General features: G+C 41.3%; 1 protein-coding gene across 2 annotated transcripts in view; it reads right to left on the reverse strand.

Moving 5' to 3' along the window:
- Positions 1–21,397, reverse strand: part of HPSE (heparanase) — a 34,269-nt gene that overhangs the window by 11,495 nt on the left and 1,377 nt on the right. The window contains exons 2-8 of one of the 2 annotated variants that reach the window (XM_007167936.2): positions 11,487–11,632; positions 9,621–9,746; positions 5,044–5,217; positions 1,744–1,912; positions 1,380–1,427; positions 771–864; positions 220–326 (exon numbers count right to left, since the gene is read on the reverse strand). In XM_007167936.2, the coding sequence (XP_007167998.2) occupies positions 220–326; positions 771–864; positions 1,380–1,427; positions 1,744–1,912; positions 5,044–5,217; positions 9,621–9,746; positions 11,487–11,632 (864 nt within the window). The remainder of the gene's footprint in view (positions 1–219; positions 327–770; positions 865–1,379; positions 1,428–1,743; positions 1,913–5,043; positions 5,218–9,620; positions 9,747–11,486; positions 11,633–21,397) is intronic. The other variant, XM_007167937.2, reaches the window with a different exon arrangement.

Consider the following 21,397-nt stretch of genomic DNA (forward strand, 5'->3'; position numbering starts at 1 on the left):
CTTCTAAAGCAGCTCATTCATACAATGATTAATTTGGGCACATGTTAAAGATGTCCAACCAACTTTAGTAAATCATTTTCTTGCAAAATCTGGCACAAACTTTGGAGCTCAGCCACAGAAACTGTCTTTGACCAGATTTTTGTCTGACGAGTTATTTCAATTGAATAGAAGAACAGGAGAATGCTATCTGGTCCCTGAGACAAGTGCAAGTTCACTCACATAAAGCCAGCAGCAAAGGCGTTGGACAGCAAGGGCGCTCCACCCCCATACGCAGAGCTGGTCTCTCCTAACCAAACCTTCTTGTGGGGTCTGGTCTCCTCAACAGCCTATGTATGGAACAGGAAAGTCTCCACGGTAATTGCAAACAAGCTGACCAAATATGGTGCTGAAGATTATTCAATATTCAAAACCTTGCATTCCCAGATCCATCCGTTCAATATAGTTACAAAATATTTTCACGGTCATTTAGGTCTTGGGCAATTAACTTTTATTGGAATACTAGGTGTGGAAGGAATGTAAATAATCCCATTCTTTTCTTATGGACTATGAGAGTTCATTCTACTGAAAGGCTATTGGAAGTATTTTTAATTTCTAATCAACATACATGGGTAAGACCCAATACTAAGGGGAACTGAAGGTGAATAAGATCTAGTGCCTGCTCTCTAAAATTGGAAAAACATATAAATTTATATACCTGTAGAATTTAGGACTAGCTAGACTACAAAATAAGGACTCTGGTTTTACATTAAAAAGAAAAAAAAGACTATTACCTGGAAAATTTCTTGCACAGATGAAATAAAAGTGTCCAATACATCAGGGTTTAGAAAATCTTCTTTGGTAGCAATTCGCCCATTCAAGTAGTAGCTAAATTAGTCACAAAATATTCAGGAAAAAGTAACAAACTTTACTTTCTGCTTTTAAGTTAATTGGCCGCCCTTGTCCTCCTTCCTACTTCTTCCCACCCCTGTGCTATTTAAAAAAAAAAAAAAAAAAAAAAAAAAGCAGAAGTTCTACTAAGGAGAGAACAAGATGAAAGGGGACCACTTATTCTGTCTTGAGAAAACATAGTCACAAATGCAGGTATTTGTGGGTTACCCATTCTTTGGCAAGCATATTAGTTTTAGCTACTATTAGCTACATCTATTCCATGACTTAAACGATAGTGTGCCTTGATCTTGTAGAAACTACCACGTTACTTAAAACAAGTTTAAATTTTTGTTTTATTAATATTAAGATCCTAGTACAATGCTGCTTGAGACAGTTTCTTATCGGGAACTATAAAGTCAATTAGTAATTAAATGAAAACAATTTTTTGAAAACTAGGTAATAAGTAAAGCTAGCTTTACTTTCTCAGTATTAACAGTAGGAGACATACTTACTGATGCCATGTAACTGAATCAATCACTTCTCCCCCAGCCTTCAGGAAACTAGAAAAAAAAATCTATTATGTTATCACTTAATCCTTATATGAACAATAAATGCACAAGAGTTGTTTTCCCTAGAAATGAGCTGGTTACTACTTTAGGATAAAGCAACACAAACTTCCTAATTCTGATACAAATTTTATCACAGATGCCATTTGCCCCAAAATCTTTGGTATTCTGAGCCAGTCAATGTTTCCTCTTTTGGTAAACCTTCTAGTCAGGCAACAAATTGTTTAATAACAGGTGGTTTATTGAAGAGTCTCCACCAAAGAAAAATATTATATTTAAGAAAAGTGGTTCTGCTTCCTCTAGCTCTTACCTCTTCAGCATCTTAACAGTCTTTCCTCGAGGCTGGCCAACATCAGGACCATAGAGTTTTGCATTTTTGAAAGCAGATTTTCGTAGAAGTTTATGCAACTCCATAAAATCTTCTCCTAACTGCAACCCATCGATGAAAATACCAGCCTTCTTCCGGAAACTGTTAGGTTCTGAAAGACAGCAATTCGCAAAATAATTGCTTACCTAGAAAATTTTTTATTTAAAAGCAAACATAAAAGCAGCATATAAAAGCAACAAAGCATTTTTCATATTATAAAAACTTAGAATCCAAAGTCAAGGAAAGTAAAATCTCTAGTTATAAAGAAGATATTCCAGGAAAATAAAAATATAAGTTATATAACTGAAGTATTGGGGGTAATACAACAGTTGGAGATTAATAATTGGGATATTAAACTAGTGGATATTCAGGAAATAGTCTGTATTCAGTATTTAATAACCTAATTTACTTTTAAAAAAAGATTGTGTGGGAGAAGACATTTAAAAACCTATTTCTACAATGTAATTAAAAGTCTTCCTGAGGGGCTTCCCTAGTGGCGCAGTGGTTAAGAATCCACCTGCCAATGCAGTGACACGGGTTTGAGCCCTGGTCCAGGAAGATCCTACATGCCGCGGATCAACTAAGCCCGTGCGCCACAACTACTGAGCCTGTGCTCTAGAGCCCGCGAGCCACAACTACTGAAGCCTGCACGCCTAGAGCCCGCGCTCCGCAACACAAGAAGCCACCGCAACGAGAAGCCCGCGCACCGCAAAGAAGAGTAGCCCCTGCTCGCCGCAACTAGAGAAAGCCCGCGCAGAGCAACGAAGACCTAACACAGCCAAAAGTAAATAAATAAAATAAATAAATTTATTTTTTTAAAAAGTCTTACTGAGAATTATAAGTGCAAATTATATGTGCATGTGAGTCTGGAAGTTGCAAAGCTGAAGGGAGGGGAGGGAGGCATGGAAAGTGTCCAATCTACTTCCCAAATTACCTTACTCTTCTCCTTCACCCCGGAAACCAGACCTTCCCTTTGCAAAATGCGGCCCGAGGGCTTCCCTGATGGCGCCGTGTTTGAGAATCTGCCTGCCAATGCAGGGGACACGGGTTCGAGCCCCGGTCTGGGAAGATCCCACATGCCGCGGAGCAACTTAAGCCCGTGAGCCACAGCTGCTGAGCCTGCGCGTCTGGAGCCTGTGCTCCGCAACAGGAGAGGCCGCGATAGTGAGAGGCCCGCGCACCGCGATGAAGAGTGGCCCCCACTTGCCACAACTGGAGAAAGCCCTCGCACAGAAACGAAGACCCAACACAGCCATAAATAAATAAATAAAATTAAAAAAAAAAATGCGGCCCGAGGAAGAGGGGCACATGATGACACTCTTTTTATCTTACTCTGAAGAGCAGAAGGAGATGGGGATGGGTAGGGCAGAAAAGTAGGGAAGGTGAGATGTACAGAGATGGGTAAGGATGGGTTCAGACGACCTATTATTCACATAGTTGCTGCAGTAAAGTTGTTCAGCATCTAACTAAGATATGGTTGCCTTGACCCTTCCTTTTTTTTTTAAATTTATTTTATTTATTTATGTATTATCTTTTGGCTACATTGGGTCTTAGTTGCGGCACGTGGGATCTTTTTTTTTTTTTAATTAATAGCTACTTTATTTATTTATTTATTTTTGGCTGTGCTGGGTCTTCGTTTCTGTGCGAGGGCTTTCTCTAGTTGTGGTGAGTGGGGGCCACTCTTCATCGCGGTGCGCGGGCCTCTCACTATCGCGGCCTCTCTTGTTGCGGAGCACAGGCTCCAGACGCGCAGGCTCAGCAGCTGTGGCTCACGGGCTTAGTTGCTCCGCAGCATGTGGGATCTTCCCAGACCGGGGCTCGAACCCGTGTTCCCTGCATTGGCAGGTGGACTCTCAACCACTGCGCCACCAGGGAAGCCCCGACCCTTCCTTTTATTCTGTTTTCAGTGCTTCAACTTGCCAGTTATCGTCAGCAACCCAATCCCAAAATCTGCTGCTAGACTTTATCATAATACATACCACTATAGACATGCATCACTTCTTTGCTTGCTTTCTGGTCGGTCTGCCTCCCTACCTCTAGAACAGAAGTCTCAAGAGAGCAGGGACCTCCTACTAGAGCCAGACTGCCTGGGTTTAAATCCTAACTCCTGTAAGATTCCTCTCACTGATAATTGCCCGGCATCACACAGCTATTTAGCTAACCTTTTTGTGCCTCTTTTGTCATCTATGAAAGGAATGCCATAATTGTGTTCACCTCGGGGCAATTATAAAGATAAAATAAGCTAATACTTATTAAATGCTCAGAACAGTGCCTGGAATATAATATGTGCTCATGATATTACTACATCTCACTTCCCATTTTATCTTCAGTTCCATCGGCTGATGTGTGAACAAAGCATTGTAAATATGTTTGAATGAATGCGGCTAATCACTAGCACTTTAGTTACAATTTATAAGTTCCTTACAATAAAAGAGTGACAAAGGAGACAATCAAGAGCTTGACCCAGGTAAGACTCTGTACCGGAACTTCTAGCTTGAACCCATTATGAGTGTTGGCATGGGGTTGCTGAGATTGACAAGTTGAGAACAGAGGAAGGAATGGAAAGGTAAAAGCAAACTGCTTGAGTCCAACCTGCCAAGCATAAGAGGTCTAAGTGACCCTGAAGATCTCAAGGGAACCAGGGAGCTGTGGAAGCGCTCAAATGTAATGTAAACTGGGATTAACGATAGGTTCTGGGATACATAAGGAGTTTTCTGCCACAAGTAATTCCAAACTCACACGATTGAGCACTTACACAAATATTCCAAGGCAAAAAACATATTTGCTATTATTAAAAATAAGGTCAGGGCTTCCCTGGTGGCGCAGTGGTTGAGAATCTGCCTGCTAATGCAGGGGACACGGGTTCGAGCCCTGGCCTGGGAAGATCCCACATGCCGCAGAGCGGCTGGGCCCGTGAGCCACAACTGCTGAGCCTGCGCGTCTGGAGCCTGTGCTCCGCAACGAGAGAGGCCGCGACGTTGAGAGGCCCGCGCATCGCGATGAAGAGTGGCCCCCGCTTGCCACAACTGGAGAAAGCCCTCGCACAGAAACGAAGACCCAACACAGCCAAAATCAATCAATCAATCAATCAATCAAACATACGCATCTGATTCAAGATCCTCATTAAAAAAAAAAAAAAAAAAATAATAATAATAATAAGGTCATAAATAGGAACAAATAATGGCAAAGGGGAATCTCCTTATTATTGAAATGTTCCCCGGGCGGGGGCAGGGGAGCACTTACCATTGCCTAGTTCCCAAGAAATGTTATAACTCTTGGAAGAGCAGTAGTCCAGGAGTAACTGAGCATTGGAACTGTTCCAGTGCAAATCTGCAGTTCGTAGTAATGCATTTAGACCAAAGATCAGGTCCAGTCCTGAGCAACTGGCAAAAGTATACAGCATATCCACTGAGCTTCCTAAAAGAAAAATGTTGCCATTTCGTGGTTAGGTCAGCACCAGAGTGCCGAAGTGATGAAGGCCTCCAGATTTGCTCCTCATAATGAATTGCTATTTCTGTTGTTAAATGGAAGGAATCCCAATGAGTGCTTATAATTATGAATGCGTCAACAAAATTGGACTGGCAAATTAAAAATATATATATATATTGCTTTATTTGCTTCAGCTGTTGAATCAAGTCCTATGGAAGGTACCAGAGGCTTTGGTCTGGCACTTGGGTTTTGTTCAAGTGACCTCAGGTGAACTGGGGAAACTGCATTGTACGGCTCAGGGCTCAACACGCACAGGCCAGATTTTCATTAGTCAACACAAACCCCACTCTTCATAATCTAAATATCTCCACTCATAAACTCAGTCACAAAATAACTTGGTAACTTCGATTACATTTTTTAAAAGTTTTTGAAAAATTCATGTATATAATTTATTAATTCAAAATAAATGGAATTTTACATTAAAAAATTGGCCTAGGGCTCTAGGGCTGTGGTTTCCAAACTCTGCGCCAAGGCACTCCGGGGAGTGAATTCACTGGTACGGTTTAGCAAATAAAAATACAGGACATCTAGCTAAACTTGAACTTCAGATAAATAATGAATCATTTTTAGTGTATGTCATATGCATTATTTGAGAAATACAGCAAAGAAATTATTGTTTATTTGAAATGAAAATTTAACCAGGCAACCCTACTCACAGGGGCACTGCAGGATCTTTTAAATTTGCAAGGGAAGGCATCAGCATCTGTTGGACATCATGAGAACTGTTACTATTAGGTTGTTCGGACCTAACAGCTTAATTGAAACTCTCAGGTATTTCTTTTGGGCTAGATGTGCTGTGAAAAAAATTACTGAGTCACTAAGGAGTTATTAAAGCTTTGGAAATTTTGAACTCAGCTTTTTAACCATTAACTAGCCTATAATCTCTTTTTGAGAGTGGCAGCAATGTATTTTTGAGTGTTTAAATCAGTTATTATCTGAATAGATCTGGTGATCTTAATGTATATTTAGAGTTATCAAACAGAAATTCACTTCCCTAGTTTAAAAAAAAAAAATCTCTATCTATCTGGCAAACTTACACCCTTTCTCCTTCAAAGTGGCTTTGTTTCTAAGTCTTCAGCCTGAACTACTTGGATTACCATAGCAGTGAAACCCTAGGTTTAATACTGCCCATAACGGCTGAGGGGCGGTAACAACACTAGCAAGCTATTTTAGGTGTTTTTGATATTTGCTGTGTCACCCACTTCCACAAAACTGCTGCCTATCATTAAGGAGTTACAGACATTGGGGTCTGAAAAGCTCTCTGAGTCCTAGCCTGTTCCTGGGATCTTAGGGCCACAGTGGAGGACAGCGTAGGACTTTGGGATTAGGGAGTCCTCGCCAAACCTCCACCCTCATTTTTCTATGAGGAAACTGACACCCAAAGAAATAAAGTGCTTTGCCCAATATCACATAGCTATTTGGTGACAGTGCCACAGTAATAGAGCCTGTAATAAAGGCCCTGTGACTGTCTTAGACACAGTTATCTTTTGGACATATACTGCTAATCATGTTGTAGCAAGTGTCCTAAATCAGGAATCATTGATCTGAGTTCCCAGCCCCACTATCCCACTTATAGACTGAATGATCAGGAGTGACCCCTTTACCTGCATGAGTCCTGGCTACGGATCTACAATCCTGGAACTAGTACCATCATCCATCTACCTCACAAAACCAAGTTGAAATAGCACATGTGAAAACCCTTTGTAAGCCATAAAAAACTCTTACAGATATAAAGCACTATTATTGCCTAGACCTTCTACAAGGATTATGGCATTTTCAAAAAACATAGAATGTTTGCATTTTTGAGTATTTATTCAGCTCATTCCTTACTCTTCCTCTATTTCCTCATTTTTCCAAAAACACTTTGAATTTAAGTAGCTTGAAAATCTATTATATGCCCTCTGTAAGAGTAACATCTCCTAGAATAAGGGCTGTGTATTACTGAGTTAAAATCCACTCTTAAAAATAAAACCCACCCAGCCTATTCCTTCCTCAAAATAAGAAAACTCACAGATAATTATCCAATTCCCAGTCATTACCCAATCTCTTATCTCTTACTGTATGAAAGGGTGGAAAGATCCCTGGAATGAAGACAATCTAAATGACACACTATACATTGGCACTGACTATTATACCATTTTTGTTTACATAAATGTGTCCAGCATCCAGTGTGGGAGTGGGATGATGAGGAAGAAAGGTGGAGAAGAAGGAGAAAAAAGAATTAGCTCATTAAATATTATTATTTTAATAAGGGAGTCCTCCTTTTTGTAGTCACACTCAAAATTATACCCGTAACATTGCTTCCTTTTCCTGCCCAGACAGGTTTACAGTGTGAATCTATATTCTCATGACAAATGTTTTTGTCATTTTCTACTTAAGTGAAACACACCATCCAATGGGCCCTGTAATTAGAAAACTCACCTATATCTTCTAGGAAACCTGTTTTAAAGGTGCAGGCCATTAAGCAATTAACACAAGAGACTTCTGCTATCTCTTCCATCGTAGGATGCCACATCATACGATGTTACTCAGGCGTTACCAACCTTAGCCACGGATGCAGAACCATGTGTAGAGACACCTACTGGCTTCTTAGATACTTATCCCTATAATGAGCTGGTGCCCAGACCAAATGCAGTAGATTTCTTTTTTTTAAGATTTTTTTGATGTGGACCACTTTTAAAGTCTTTATTGAATTTGTTACAATATTGCTTCTGTTTTACGTTTTGGTTCTTTGGCCATGAGGCATGTGGGAATCTTAGCTCCCCAACCAGGGATCAAACCCATACCTGCCGCATTGGAAGGCGAAGTCTTAACCACTGGACCGCCAGGGAAGTCCCATAGATTTCTATCTCTATGTTTCTAATACATGCAGATTAAAATAGAAAATTTCAAATCAGAAGTCAAATATTTCCAAATACAAGTTAACTATCTGTATTTGTTATACATTTTAGCATTGCCAATAGGGTGGCTGGAATTATACTGACCCAGCTACATGGTTAGTAAAAGAAGGGCTTTCCCCTGGTGCAGAAACTATGAAGGCCCCAGTCCCAAAGGCAGGAAAAAGATGTTGAAAACCTACCATCTTGGTTCCAAAAAGATCATGTGAGGTAGCAAACATTTTTAAAGAAAAATTTAAGGTAAATTGGCATATGTTTAAGATGACCAAGAAAAAAAGTAAAAAGCTATAGATTACCTAATACCATAGGGTCTTCTCCTAGCAGGCCTATATCAGATGATTAATTACAAATAAGGCCTTCCTGCTGTGGGTCTCTGGGACTTCTGTCATCCCTTTAATGGGATCTGAGAAGGCCCTGTCCTGCCAAATTCTGTTCAACCATAGATCATGTTATTAAACCGTCAGCGTAGCTCCCCCCTGCCCTCTGCTTTAAAATGCAAAAAATAATTTAGAGGACCACATTTTCTATTAGCATATAACCTATTTTCTGATTTCTTATGTGTTACTTTTTCCCTTACCTTATAAATAAAAAATATGAAAATAAAAAAATCCATTGTTCACACTGGAATCTAGGTAGCGTATAGTAAAATCTTACAAAGAAATAATTTACTGTCAATAATGTACTCTTAGAAATGTTGACTAACCCAAACTAACTTCAAGATCATTTATTTTTCAAAAGTCAAAAGAAGACCGTTGTAGCGTATCTAAGCAGGTTATTTTCTTAGCTGAGATCTGGGGCAATATCATCCCTTAGTTGGGTATAAAACATCAACTTTTGGATAAAAATATATTTCATAGATAAGGATTGCTTGTTTCAGTTGTTTTAAAGCCCTGCGTGACATCATCCCATTTAAACACCAGAAAAGTGTTTCCATGAATGGAAATAAATTCCTGGTTAGTTGAGCTAGTCCTGTGTTTTCAAACCCACAGAGGAAAGAAAATGAGAAAGCTGCCCTGCCAGTGATACACAACACATCACTCGCAGGGCAGTGGCTGCTTCTTGGAGAGGAAACAGAATGGACAATGAGGTGTGAATGGTTTCACATTTTACTCTTCACACTTTTATATTTTACTTTTACACAAGGAGTATATCCATGTCTTCCTTGACTTCCTAGTTCTTCAGAGCAGTAAAGGTCATTATTAGCTTGTGAATGAATGATTCTATATTTCACTCTGTGGCTAGTAGGCAAAGTCAGGCAAAGAAAAGAAAAAAACAGAAGCTTGGGGTTGAAGATTGCCCATTAACTCTTGCTAACATTTGAGGATTATGCAGCTTTACACAACTGCTATAGGGCTTATTAGATTCAAGCCCAAGTTCAAGCCATCCAAGTATTTTGGGGGCTGGGGCACTTGCAGGGTACCTTTCATTTCTTACTTGAGTAGGTACTGTTCTTGAACTTTTTCTGATACTGTTCTCTGAGTAGCAATTGCTCCTGGAAGGGCCATTCCAACTTCAACCTCCTCTCCACATCAGAAGGGACGGATCCAGATTCGCAAATATCTGCAAATGGAGTAAATAATTTAGAGAATCTATTTTCACAATGATACGGTTGAAATCCCATACACTTAGTTAGTTAGCTATTTATGTGACTAAAGCAGGATAATTGAGTTTCTGGTTGTTAAGTGTAACATCAGAGAAGGATATATTCTGCTATACATGTCAAATTTGCTGGCTAATCAATTACCACAAAAAAACAGCCAAAGGGCAGGTTTCTGAAGAAACACTGGACATATACTGGACATAGATACATTGGACATAACTTCAAGTTATTTAACAATTCAGAAGGCTCCTCAGAAACCTGAAATTACTAGAGAACCCACCAGAAAAAAACATAGTTCAGTTCTCTTAAGGTTCACTTTCAACATACATAGAAATTTGTTTTACATGGACTATATCTGCTTTGTGGTGATTTCCTCTTGCCAAATGGTAGGACAGGGAATGTTGACTTTTATTCCTTCAAATTTGGTATCATCAAATCTCCTGAGACCACAACATGTGTACTTGGAAAATCCACCACTATCCTATCAGGCAGACTGTGCTTCTTTATCACAAGGCAGCAGGGCTGCCAGGAGCGGCTGCCAGGGCTGGCTGACCCCCCAGTGACTTCCTTTCTGGGAAGCTGCACATTCTGGCTCTCTGACAGCGGGTGCCTCATCCACCCCTGTGCTCACAAAGGATGTTTCTGAAGCACTTGGATAACCCCAGTGATTCCCCCCTCCCCACAGGATGAAGAAAATTGATGAGCAAAGGACAGTTTCCTATCTAAATTTATGAGACCTTTTGAACGCATATGACTGGTGAGAAAGGGCCAGGTCTAAACATATTCCAACGTGTTATACTAAGAAAACTCTCCTGCTTTTTTCATTTTTTCTAATTACTCTTCTATCAATTGGCGCAGTTACTGATTAACAGTTCTAAACACTTCCTAACTGCAGAAAATAAACAGAAGGAAATATGTAATATATAAAATAATAAAATATTGTTCATTTATATATATCATAATTCATTATTGTAATTCAATGATGTATATGGTTTTTTTAATAACTGTTAAGATAATGATTTAGCTTCCATTTGATGTCTGTATAGCACTGATGAAAGACAGGGCAAATCCTCATGGCGCCCCAGGGTGTTTCTCAGATGAAGCCCACAGACTTCCAATATCAGAATCACCTGAGGATCTTGCTAAACTTGTAACCTAAGGTTGGAGCCCAAGAATCCAAATATTCAAACTCACCCCAGGTGATTATGTCTAGTCAATAAAGTTTGAGAACCACTGCCCAACAAATCAAGTCTTGAAATCCATCCTTAGAAGCAGAGCATATCTCCATGTCCCCTTATTACACCTTTCATCCACATTTTTTGGAATAAATGGGTTTCGATCAGTGCTGTGTCTTGAGCGGGAAATACTCTGTTTTGGTACATTTCTACCCACAGGCCCCTCTAGGCAGCTCTGTCCTTTTAGCTACAATCATTGTGCTGTTTACACCACAATTAACTCTCCCCTGCCCCAGTGTTGTGTCCAGCACACCATCCCCCCTGCCCCAATGTCTCACATTCATGAAAACATCAGGAGGAGGACACCTGCCCACCGCTTCCTCCTTTTGTATAGGTGCCTCCACGGGTCCACTGGGAGCCCTTCATCTCTTATTAATTGTTAGATATGAGCAATAGCTCTTCTCTGAGAATGCCCACGACTAACTCAAGTTAACTCAGATATATGGTTAATCTTTAAAGTTTCACCCTGGTTGACTTGAGATTGCCAGTAACTTCTCTCTTCAAAGGTTGGTTCCTTCTTGGGATCAAAAATGAGAAAGTCCGTCTTCGTGCCACCAAATCTCAGGTATGCGGGAGACAAACCTCTGGCCAAAGTGCGAAGCTTTGAAGAACTGTTATGAAGACAAGCAAGAAATTGAAATTATTTTTTTCCAAGACAATGCAGTCAAACACATTTACTCCCTTCTCTCTTGGTGGACCCATTTCTTAATAGCTGTACAGGCCCTGGAGGGAGAAATATTGCTCTAACAGGGCCATCGGCTCAATCGGAATCTTCCTAATTGCAAGGCTGCTCTTCCAGGCACCTGAGAACACTTGGAGCTCTGACTCGGGCAAGAGCTTATACTACAACTTGACAAGCAGGATAATGTTCAGTACTTTCAAAAAATTCATGACCTTTTGTGATTCATGGAGGTAAAGAGGTGAGAGAGTGGAAAGATGACTCTGTTTCTTTGAAAAATAGATTGTCTCCAAAAATTTATGTTCCCAGAGAAGTTCATAAATGATTGGGAGTCCTCCTCCCCTCCCTAACCAAGCCCCACCTCCACCCCAAGGAAAACCTGCCTTTTAAATTTAAGTCAAATGACTTAGAACGATGTAAGATTCTAATTCCTCCCCACCTAGGACACTTCCAATTCAAGCAATTCTAAATGCATATGTCATCAAGCCCAAAACGCTCTTGATAGGTGCCTATTATGCACTCAGAATGGTACAGAATGCTATAGAATGGAATTAGAATGATTTATAATTCCTTCTCTCAGAGAGATGAAGATGTCATGAATATCTAAGTGAACAAAACTAAAAAATCAGAAGACCCAGGTAACAGGGACACTTGCCATGTATTTCTGAAGCCTCACATATGTGATCCTGGCTTCCGTGCTCTCTGGAAAGCTCTTAAAACACATGGAACCAATGCTGTGTGTTCTCAAAATGGCCCAGTTAATTAGTTTACATTTGGGTTTATTTCAAATTGGAAAATCATGCCAGGAGGACTATCTAATTGCCAGTATTTCTTGACATCCTAGGAACTGAAGACAGGACCTAAAATTTAAAAATTCAATGCGTGCTCCTGCTTTAACTATATATAGTGCTATGTAAAATTTCTGTAAGATTTCTTTATTTTTGCTTAGGAAAGAGAAATTAAAAGGTGGAAATTGACCAAAGGATAAGTGTCTTGCGTTAAAAACTTCAGTGATTCCTCCTCACCATTTTTTTTTGTTTGTAACATGAAAGCATTTACAGTACTACCTAGGCACTTTTGCCTTCATGAACCTCTTCCACCATAAAAAATTTTTTTAACTTATATTTTGTGATGATATTCATGTAAAGACAAATATGTTAACATTATATATTAAAACACTCTCTTTGACCTAAAAGTTCATTTTCTTTGGCTCTTAAAAGAACTTGAAATATTTTCAAGGGCCCCTGAACCTATTGTGGGTCCTGGCATGAGGAGATGTAGCACAAAGTGAGACTTCAGGGATGTTATCAACATGGAATTGACTGAAATACCTGACAGCACCAAAGAACTCTGGGAAGGATGGCATCTGCAAGGAAATCCTCAGAACCTTTTGAAGATAAATGGGAATGTTCGCTTGAACTGAGTAAGGATTCAGAAGAAAGCCATTTCCACTATGCTATGAACCCAAATAAAACTAAACTGTAGGGACTTCCCTGGTGATTCAGTGGTTAAGATTCCAATGCAGGGGCCACGGGTTCAATCCCTGGTCGGGGAACTAAGATCCCATATGCCTCGAGGCATGGCCAAAAAATAAAAAAAATAAACTGTAGGAAGGGGGAATAGCACATTATTGTTTAATGGGTACACAGTTTCAGTTTGGGAAGATGGAAAAGTTCTAAGATGGCTGGTGGTGATGGCTGCACAACAATGTGAATACACTTAATGCCAGGGAACTCTGCACTTTAAATAACCACAACTTTTACTATTAAAGGAACAACCTGTAGACATAGTGTGATTTCAACAATGAAAATAATATATATATAGAAGGAGATAACAGGAGTCATAATTATGTGGTGAGATGGATGGTAGACTCTTTCCTATTGCTTTTATGTATTTTTCACATTTTCTATAATAAGCACATAATATTTTAATTCATACAAGGTGACTCTGTGTGTGTGTGTGTGTGTTTCTGTCTTTTTAAGAATAGGTGAAAAAAACAAGATTTACTTAAAGGAGACATAGTCATCCATTACTTTATTCAATAAATATTCATTGTAGGCGCACTCTGTGTCAGGCATAATGTTAGTTGCTGGGGATACAATGGCAAACAAGACAGAGGTAGCTGCTGTTCTCATATAATTTATAGTCCAGTGATATATATATATATATATATATATATAAACAAGTAAATAGGCAATTCCAAAACAATGCTATCAGAACATACAAAGGGGATCTTAACCCAGACTTTGCCCTAGAGGTAGGAGGTGGTTAGAGGTTTTCCAGGGGCAAGTGTCTGCACTGTTAGATGTTCAAAAGGAAAAAATCTAATCCAGATCAAAGATAGTGAGGTGGGATTGAAGAAAGTGTTCCAGGTGTAGGGAAAAGTCTCTGCAAACACCAGAGGTAGAAGAAGGGAATATGACACCACCGAAGAGCTGACAGGTGTGGCGAGAGCCTAGAGATTGGGGACAGCGAGGTGCTGGGAGAAGATAGACTGGAGAGGCAAGCAGGACCATATCATGGAGGGCTTGTAAGCCACCATGTCCAGGAGTTCCAATTTTATATCAAGGCAGTGGGGAGCCATGGAAGGATTTAAAGCAGTGGAGTGCCCACACCAGACTTTTATTTTAGAAAAGAATCTCAGGCTGCAGTGTAAATAACTGAATAGAAGGACCAAGACTGTGGTCACATTAATGTAGACAGAAAGTGATGGGCTGAGGTAAGGTAAAAACAATGGGGATGAAGAGAGGGATAAACTGAAGATACATGTGGAGACAGAAATACTAGATGTGGTGTTTAACTGGATGTGGGAGGAGAGTCCAAGAGATGAAGAATAGGTGATAGACTGAGATGAAGAATAGGTGATAGACTGGAGATGGGGAGGAAGGTGAGGGCAGGGCACAGTGCTGTAGAATTTGAGATGCCAGTGAAAACCAAAAACCATTTCCATTAGGCCCTTGGCCATGTGTGCCTGGAGCTCAGAAGGCACATAAAGGCGAGGTGTAGAACGGAGAGTCCTCAGTCTAGAAGTCAGTGACTAGTGAATCCCTAGCCCACAGGTGCAGAGATGCGGCCATAAAACTGATACAAGGAACTTCCTCAGGGTCACTCTGGGCTGGCCCTGTTCCACTGCTTTTGTCCAGGCACCGATTCTGGTCCTCGATTTTGATTTTGATTATGTTTGATGATGGAGGAAGCTCATTTAGATTTGTGTAACTGGCATCTGTAAGTAATTGAGACGGGAGAGACTGGTGCTGTCTGGGAAAGGAAGGGAAAGTGAGAAGCAGGAAGGAGCTGTGGTATCACGAGATGTGCGTCTGTGCACGGCCCTGCTCAGATGCCGGAGGATCAGAGCCTGATTCCCAGAAGTGGTGACTGTACCACCTCGGGTCACTCTCGACCACATTACCCTGCCTTTATGTTCTTCACAGCGTTCACCACTCTCTGAAATCAGCTTCCTTTTTTGTTTATGTGGTTTCCTATCTATCCCCGCCCCTGAGCTAAGCTCTGCGAAAGCAGGGACTCTGTATGGCTCCTCAGAATCTCCTCAGCACCTAGATAAGTACCTGGCCCACAGCTGGTGCTTAATAAATATTCGTCAAGTGAATGAACAGTTAAGTCCAGCCTGATGAAAGGGCAAGCGGGTCCAGACAAAGACTGTTTTCTGAGCAAAATTAAAACCCAGTGCTATGGCTCCTGCCAAGTAAAGGAAATCACGTGTTTCGAAGTATTGGTACGAAGGACTTTTTTGTCGTCTCCTTTGTAATGGAATATTTTCTTGTGTTGAGATACAATTTTGATGCCCTCTGACAAAACCCAGATTTAAAACAGCTGCCAACTTGTCATAAAAACAAAATTGATCAAAGGTACAGTATTTCTATCATACACAGTAAAAAGAAAGGGGGGAAAATTCCACCGGCATCGGCACCGCCACCACAGCGACGTGGAAATAAGAAAAGAACACGTAAAAGCAGCTGCAGATATTCCATTTCTGGAACAGTTTGCTAGGGGAAAGAAACGTCTGCAGGTGCTTTTATTTTACCTTATGTGTAAAATAAGTTGCTTATCTCTGACACAAAAGCAGAGATGAGCTGAGCCACCCTGCACTGACTCGTACCAGCTTGTGAGAGCCAACTGTTTCCTTTCGAGAACCAGCTGTTAAACTGTTGGCAGTTTGAAATCAGCCATGGTGGGGACATTTATGCTACAGAAATCAGAAAAACACGTCAATCGGTCTCCTCTCCCCCCAGAGAGCCAGTCGTGAACCATTTCCTGGCGCACCACTGCATGAACAGTAATTCGAGCCGTGGAAGTGGGTGAAACCACTCAGGAGATTACGTGAAGTAAAAAAGAAGGCCTAGGTCAGAAATCTGAGGAACATCAACAATGAAGATAAGCTAGAAGAAGAGATGGAGAAGAACTTTTAGAGAGATGGGGGAAATCCCCAGAAATGGAAGTGACACAGGGATGAGTGTTTCCATTGTCAACCTCGTCAAATGCTTCTGGGGGGCTGTATTGGTTTGCTAGGGCTGTAGTAACAAAGTACCACAAACTGAGTGGCTTAAACAGTGGAAATTTATTGTCTTATAGTTCTGGAGGCTAGAAGTCTGAAATCAAGGTGTTGGCAAGGCCATAATCCCTCTGCAGGTGCTGGGGGAAGATATGCTCCAGGCCTTTTTCCCAACTTCGGGTAATTCCTATTAGCAGTGTAACTCCAATCTGCACAGGGTGTTCTCTCTGTGTGTATGTCTGTCTCCAAATTTCCCCTTTTTATAAGCTCATCAGTCATATTGGATTGGGGCCCACTCCATTCCATTATGACCAATTCTTAACTAGTTATGTCTGCAATGACACTATTTCCAAATAAGGTCACAGACTGAGGTACCAGGGGTTAGGACTTCAGCATATGAATTTGGAGGGGACACCCAGACATTCAACCCATAATAGAGACAAATAAGATAAGGATTGAAAGGTAGTCGTTGGATTTCGCAATAAAAGGTCACTGATGATGTGGGAGAGATTGATTTTATGACACGATGATGGGAACATCATGAGGGTGGACCGAGGAAGGCATGGTTAGTAAGAAAGGCTGCAAAGGGGAGGAGAAAGAGGGTGGTGACTGCAGAGGCCCACGTGCTGGGAGGTGTTTGAGATGGGAAAGACTTGAGGATGTTTCTATGCTGAGAAGAAGGATCCAACAAAAAGGGAGAGGTTAAAGATACAGGAGAGAGAAGAGATGACTGCTAGAGCGAAGTCCTTCGGGAGGGGACAGGATCCACAGCAGAGCTAGAAAAACTGGGCTGAGAAGAGAGAAAGGAAGAAAGCTAGAGGTAGCCTTGCTGTCTGCAGGTTCGACTGCAGGAAGAAGAGGAAGTTCCTGTCTAGTGACTTCATTTTCTTTGGGAAAGAGAAATGCGGTCATAGACTAAGAGTGATGAAGCGGAAGTGGGATCAGAGTTATGAAGGAAGTGTAGAACGAGAGAGGCCAGAAAAGGAGTGTTAAGGAGTAGCATTAAAGGCCAAGTAAGTCTGGAGGCCAGGAATTTACAGCACGACATCAATCCATGTCACTGAGAGATTCCCCTCTGCCCCCAAGAGCGTAATAGCCCTGCTATGCGGGGTGGTCACTAAGACTGGAAGCAGAGGCAAATACCTATAAGTGGTTTATTAATATGCATGACAGTACATGATTAGATAATATTTTCTATTTCCAGACTTTATGGCCACCTTGTAGATTCCAAAGAGGGAAAATATAGTTAGACTAAGCTAGGTTTGGGTTTTAGCAAGAAGAAAAATGGGGTAGGAGTTTGGGGAATATTATCATAAAAATGATTCATGTGATAAATCAAGAAGCCCAAATCAGATATGGAAGAAGTAAAAGGAAGAGGCTATTCAGTGGAGGTACTTAAAAAATAGTTGTGGTGGGATCCACAAAGTAAAAAAAAGCTAAGAGGTAAGGAGTACAGTCCAAGAATGGGAGATTTTAATTTAATATTTCAGATGTTGAAAGGTTCTTAATGATGGAAAGAGTCAAGGCATGGCCATGGCATCAGGTTGTTGAAATGGAGTGAAATGGTGTGTTCTAGGAAGCTGCCCCCCCACACAGAAAAGTGCCCTGTTTTTTGCATTTGCCAATTTCCATGGTGTAAATATTCCCATCAAGGCTGATTTCAAGATAATGGTGTTGATGTCACTGAATGTGGAGTTGGGAAGAAATGCACACATTTCACCAGCTGGTGGAAACTGGCTCCAGTAAAACACTGAGTGAAGATTATTAGAAAATGTAGGTTGAAGAAACTGAGAGACAGTATTCAAGTGGACTTGAAGTCATCTAGGATGAAGGTGGGACGTGGGAGTGCAGAGGAAACTGTGAGATCAGTGTGGATCTTCAGTCAGTAATGAGGAGTGAGTAAGAAGGGAGCAGAGTTCGGTTGCAAGGAGCATGGGAGGAGAGCCAGACGTGGAGCTAGCAAACCTCACACTGGATCAGGACAGTCATCTCTAGCAGGCATCAAGTTATCCAAACTGAGTGTTTTAGACACTTTGCATAGATTATTTCACTTAATGCCCAAACATCCCAAAGAGGTAGGTGTCATTATTACCCTCATTTTACAGACAAGGAACCCGAACAAAAGCAGGCTAGGTAATTTGCCCAAGGTAACAAGCCAATGGGGATTTGAACCACAGCAATCTGGAGTTCAAACCAGTGGGCAATTATCCAGAAGCCACACTGGGGAATGGGGGAGGGCTGCAGTGTGGGAGAATGCACAGCTTCTACTCCAAAGGGCTACTTCAGAGAAGTAGCTGCGTCTACTTCTCCACTTGGGTCTTCAAAAGAAGAGCCAAGTTTTAGCTAGGGCAAAGAGGAGGCCGGAATATTCTCCAGGGAAAATGGAGCAGGGTTACCATGCAAAGGGCTCTAGGCTGCACAATGAAAGACTTTGTGGAGGAAGGGAACAGTGAGCGCTGCTCAGCCAGGGGGAAGCGCAGAGTCTCAGGGGTCAGAAACTACGAGCCTATGGCTTGTTGATTGTTCTCAGTTTTCTGTTTCTCTGGCTGTGGTTCTTTCTCTTAGCAACAGGCACAAAGAGGGCCTGAGGTTATTTCCAACATTGGTTATCAAAACATGCATTTGACATTGATAATAAGTGCTTTTCTAATGTGGAAAGCACCTTTGTCCATGAAGATGCAGGAATCTGATTATTGAAAGTTATTAATAATAAATATTTATCAAATTGGCAAAAAGGGATGAACTTTGCTGAAATAAAATAAGCAAATCCTTATGAAATGCAAGCACAGCTGCATTTTCACTGCAATCGCTGTGCAGCACCACCGTTTTTGCTCTGTGATTTCTACCACTGACTCGGCACTCTAATTTTTACCTTGAATTAGTGAACTGTGCTTGTATTGAAATGTGGCTAGTCTGAACTGAGATGTGCTGGGAGTATAAAACATACACCAGACTTTGAAGACTTGGTTTGAAAAAGAATGTAAAATATCTGATTAATATTTTGTATTGATTACATGTTGAATAATAATAATTTGGATATTTTGTGTTTAGTAAAATATATTATTAAAATTAATTTTACCTGTTTCTTTTTTCCCTTTTTTAATATGGCTACTAGAAAACTTTAAATTACATTATGTGGCTTACTCATGAGGCCCACATTCTATTTCTATTTAGCCCTACTGGTCTCTGTCCTCCCATCTTTGAGGGCCAGGGCCTCTTGGGAGCTCTGCACGTAGTCGGGCTTAGGAAGTTTTTGACTGGGTTGTGGATGAGTTACCTCTAGGAAGAGGGCAAACTGAAAAGATGCTCCTTTCTGATTCTAGATCGTTCTACCATTGGCATTTAAGTTCTGTGTACTCCATGTTCTTTAACTGCAAATGTGGGGAAAAAAACAAACAAACCCAAAACACATCTGTTTGCCATCGTGGGAAACCAGAACCGTGCCATCTGACTGAATTTGCTTAGGCCTCTTTTGAAGTACCGTAGAGATATGGGCCCTGATTCTCCTGTTCTCAAGACAGTGCTTCTTTTCATTACATCAATGTTCTCAATTTGTTTCCAGACAATCTTTTTCCACCATCCCTCCTCTGCTGCCTTTAAAAAATATGAACTGCTTTATTTTCTTTTCGCGTACTCGTGTGTCTACAATTAGCATCTGGCTTCAAATTCTGCCCCTTCATGTCATAGCTGGCTGACCATGAGCAAGTTGTTGAATCTCCCTAGGCCTCAGTCTCTTCATTTTAAAAATGGGGATGATAATAGTACTGACCTCACAGTTTTGTAGCAAGGACTAAATGAATTAATGCCTGGGAGGTGCTTAGAACAGGGCCTGGCCTATGACGACGGTTCAATTAGTGTCAGCTATTTTTATCATCCTCTCCTTCTTAGTACTTCAGCTTTCATCTGCTCAGCTCTTGCCGTCTTCACCCAAGCAGTTTCACTCTTGAGGAACTGAAACACAACAATGGCCCTCTGACTCTCCGCTCCTGTGACAGATGATAAGCCTTGTGATGTCTTTTGAGATGGAAGCGAAATATTCTGTCTTCTGAGATGGCCAGGTCACTTTGGGCACTGTGTCAGCCATCCTGGGGAGATGGACCCTCAGACCCTAATTCAGAAGCTCCGTCTCAGGTGAGAAGGGGAGGGAGCTCTTTGAGCTGCAGTCTTTAAGGTCTCAGACGAGAATTGTGTGGGTGCCTCTGGGGAGAAGACATGGAAAACAGCTTCTGCCCAGGGAAGGGACCTGGAGGGGTCAGGAGCCAGCCCTGGAGAGAAGCCCGTATGAACAGGAATACACTGTGTTTTGTAAACAAACAGCCTTATTTATTGCATGCTATGCTTTTTTGGTTTCATTATCCTCCAGCCTTTAACAAAAAGGTAGAGACCAGGGCGGGGAAGAAAGAGTGCTGTGGGAAATTAAGAGATGTGTTTAAGAAGAATGGAAGTTCTGTGTGTGTTTGGGGGTGGGGAGCATTGCTAGTGAGTTGGTTAGCTTGACTGCAGGGTGATCAGGCCTGGACCCCAAAAGTCATACTGTAGGTTTTTTCTTTTGGACTTGTGTCCCCAAATGCTCCTCCTTGGGGAGGGGTAGGGTGTATGCTGGCTGCAGCAGCAGAAAAGGGCCTAAGTTCTCACATTTCAATAAATGGTCATTTACTTAATCTTTCTGTTTGCAGTAAGGCACGTCACACCCTCTTTTCCCCTATCACCAACCCCCCCAACCCAAGCTAGGCCTGGGGTCCTCAAACATGGAGCCCTCTAGTTCAGTGTTTCACCAGAATAATCTTCCTGTCTCTCAGCCAGCTGCTGCCTGATATCAGCTCACTTTCCATAAGGGAAAGGGGAAAAAGTGGGAACTCCTTCCCATCAGGAAATTCTTCCTTTCTTGCCACATGGGGAAAGATAGAGGTTAACTACGATGGAAAGAAATGCACAGAGAACTGATGAATGGTTAGCAAACACTCACCAATTTCCAGGAAGAAGCAATTAACAAATTTTGAGCACTGTCAAACACTAAGTACTTATTTATTATCTCATCAAATGCTCATAGCAATCCTACAGGAAGGTTTTAGAAGTTCCATTCTACAGTTGAAGAAACCGAGGCTTGGAGTTGCCAAGCAACCTGTAAAAACCAAGCCACCGGTTTGGGCAGAGTTGGGAATCAAGGCTGGTCTCACTGCCCATCTC

Source organism: Balaenoptera acutorostrata, chromosome 5 (genome assembly GCF_949987535.1).
Source record: "Balaenoptera acutorostrata chromosome 5, mBalAcu1.1, whole genome shotgun sequence".
In the NCBI taxonomy this organism is placed as follows: domain Eukaryota; kingdom Metazoa; phylum Chordata; class Mammalia; order Artiodactyla; family Balaenopteridae; genus Balaenoptera; species Balaenoptera acutorostrata.